Raw genomic sequence first — 2,069 nt, forward strand, 5'->3', positions numbered from 1 at the left:
ATCTCTGTTGATTGTATATTCCTTCCACCTGCCATGACAGTAAAGCTAATTGCTGGTCAGAGGCCCCTTTGGGGCTCAAGAATTCTGGTTTTGGTTCTTCACAGTCTATGCCCCAAAGGGGATTTGGCAGCCTGCATCTTGGTGGTGCCCTGAACAAGATGGCAGCTCAGATTGCTGCTTTGGTATGTCATAGAGCATAGTGTTCTGTGATATTGGATCTAGGATCCCTTCATATGATTGGCTTATTCTTCTCTTCAGAAAGTGGAGGCCCATTCCTGATGGGTGGGGGGGGGGGCAAGGTCTGGGCCTCATCCTCTACCTATGGTTGTCCTAGTAACTGAAGACAGCAGAAAGGGATGAGGTGCTACCCAGGCTGGAGATTGCTGTACCCTTGACTATGGTTGAAACTGTGGAGTATTGACACATAGCCACACTCCACAATCTCGCAGCGCATGTTTATTGGACAGAAGTGTGTGTTAAACCATCATGCTACCAAGAAAATGGACAAGCAATGTTGCCTAAGAGACATATGGCCATGCCATGCACTGTTTGGCTGAGAATTCCAGATGAGGCAGGAAAGAGAAGACAACTATATTTAAGTGAAGCCTACTTCACTACACAGCACTGTTTTCTTAATACATATGTTTTTGGTGCAATGGAGGAGAAAAACCTTTCCACACCAAAAAAACTCCAGTAATCATTAATTCGAAGAGGATTTGTGACTTCTCACTTCTGTATTAACAATAATATGTGACCATAATTGGACTATACTTGGAAACCCCCCCCCATGAACCAAACATCTTCATAAATGCAAGCTCATCCGGATTCAAAATACCTTCTCAAGTTCTGAGAATGAACAACATGGGTCAGGAGCAACTGTACTAGGGGTACCTGAGGAAATTGGTGTAGGGGGTCCCAATTCTGCTGTGTGTGCTTGAACAGGCATAGACTGATTCGCTGGTATAGTTTGTCCATGTGTTGCCAGTGTTTCAGGAAATATGACAAAGATATCATGTTTGTGACATTGAATTCAACTCTAAAAGATGATGCCTGCATGGAAACCAAAGCGAAGTTCAGCAAATACTGTGGATACAAATAAACAGGACTATGTTCTCAGTGTTTTTGCATAGCGAATTCCATATTGTACATACATGACAGTCAACATCTAACTAGAAAGTTGAGAAGAGACTTTTTTGCACTCTCCCAACCTGGAAATAAATAGTTGGTTGCAATGAGCTTTGTTTTTACTTTAAAAAGTATATTACCACCCGGCAACTTTTGAACAGAATGCTGCTGTTGTGAGCTGCTTCTGGCCGTATTATGGCGAAAACCTTGTTTATACTAGTACTGAAACAACACAGGGTGGTCTGAGGGGTGTCACAGTCTGTGCCCCAAGTGTGCATGTGTAGAGGGTTCTTTCCTTCCATGAAGCTACCAGCTCTTACAATTGGCCCAGCTGGCTCTTGGTCTGAGCTTATCATTATGTCTGTCCCTGTGTTTTTGCTGCTTCAAACAGACCGCGGCAAAGAAGCTGTAGGGGAAAGTGGCTTGCTCCTCCAGGCTCTGCAGTTCTGTGTAAACGGTTACTTTAAAATCCACACCATTGGTTTCCATGCAGCCAAAATCCTGCGGTCCTGAAAGCTTGTGCTTGGCAGCTAGCCACAAGCTTTGATGCAGTATGACGGCCCCTTCCGCCATTCGGCCCCGCGTTCACGCAGTGTTAATGAGATGAACGATGCCACTGCTGGCTCTTCATGATTTAGTTATAAATCCAGACAGCCAACTTATGGCAACTTCATTGAATGGGAAAATAGAATTCAAAACCCTCAGCTGTGAGGCTCCGAGGGATGCTTCATTGCAATTGTCATAATCCTTTTTTTAAAAGACTTCGTTTCTAACTTTTAAGAAAAAAAAAAGTTGCCTAGCGATAAAGGACATAAGCCTTTTTAAATAACATCACTTGAAAGAAGTAGCATTTTCTGTGGAGACGAGGATTTTTGTTCCGTGTTACAGTAGATGATCACATTTACTTCCCTAATTAGCTTTTGTACAGTTTCTTTTGACCAAAT

The 2,069-nt window shown here is 43.2% G+C and overlaps 1 protein-coding gene across 1 annotated transcript; it reads left to right on the forward strand.

Annotated features, from left to right (window-relative positions):
* The first annotated feature begins 861 nt into the window (after positions 1 to 861).
* LOC138287183 (small ribosomal subunit protein uS14-like) lies at positions 862 to 1,099 on the forward strand. The gene is given in 2 exon segments (XM_069227543.1): positions 862 to 900; positions 902 to 1,099. Coding segments are annotated over 2 exon segments (237 nt in total).
* The last annotated feature ends 970 nt before the right edge of the window (positions 1,100 to 2,069 follow it).

This window comes from Pleurodeles waltl, chromosome 4_1 (assembly GCF_031143425.1).
Source record: "Pleurodeles waltl isolate 20211129_DDA chromosome 4_1, aPleWal1.hap1.20221129, whole genome shotgun sequence".
NCBI lineage: Eukaryota > Metazoa > Chordata > Amphibia > Caudata > Salamandridae > Pleurodeles > Pleurodeles waltl.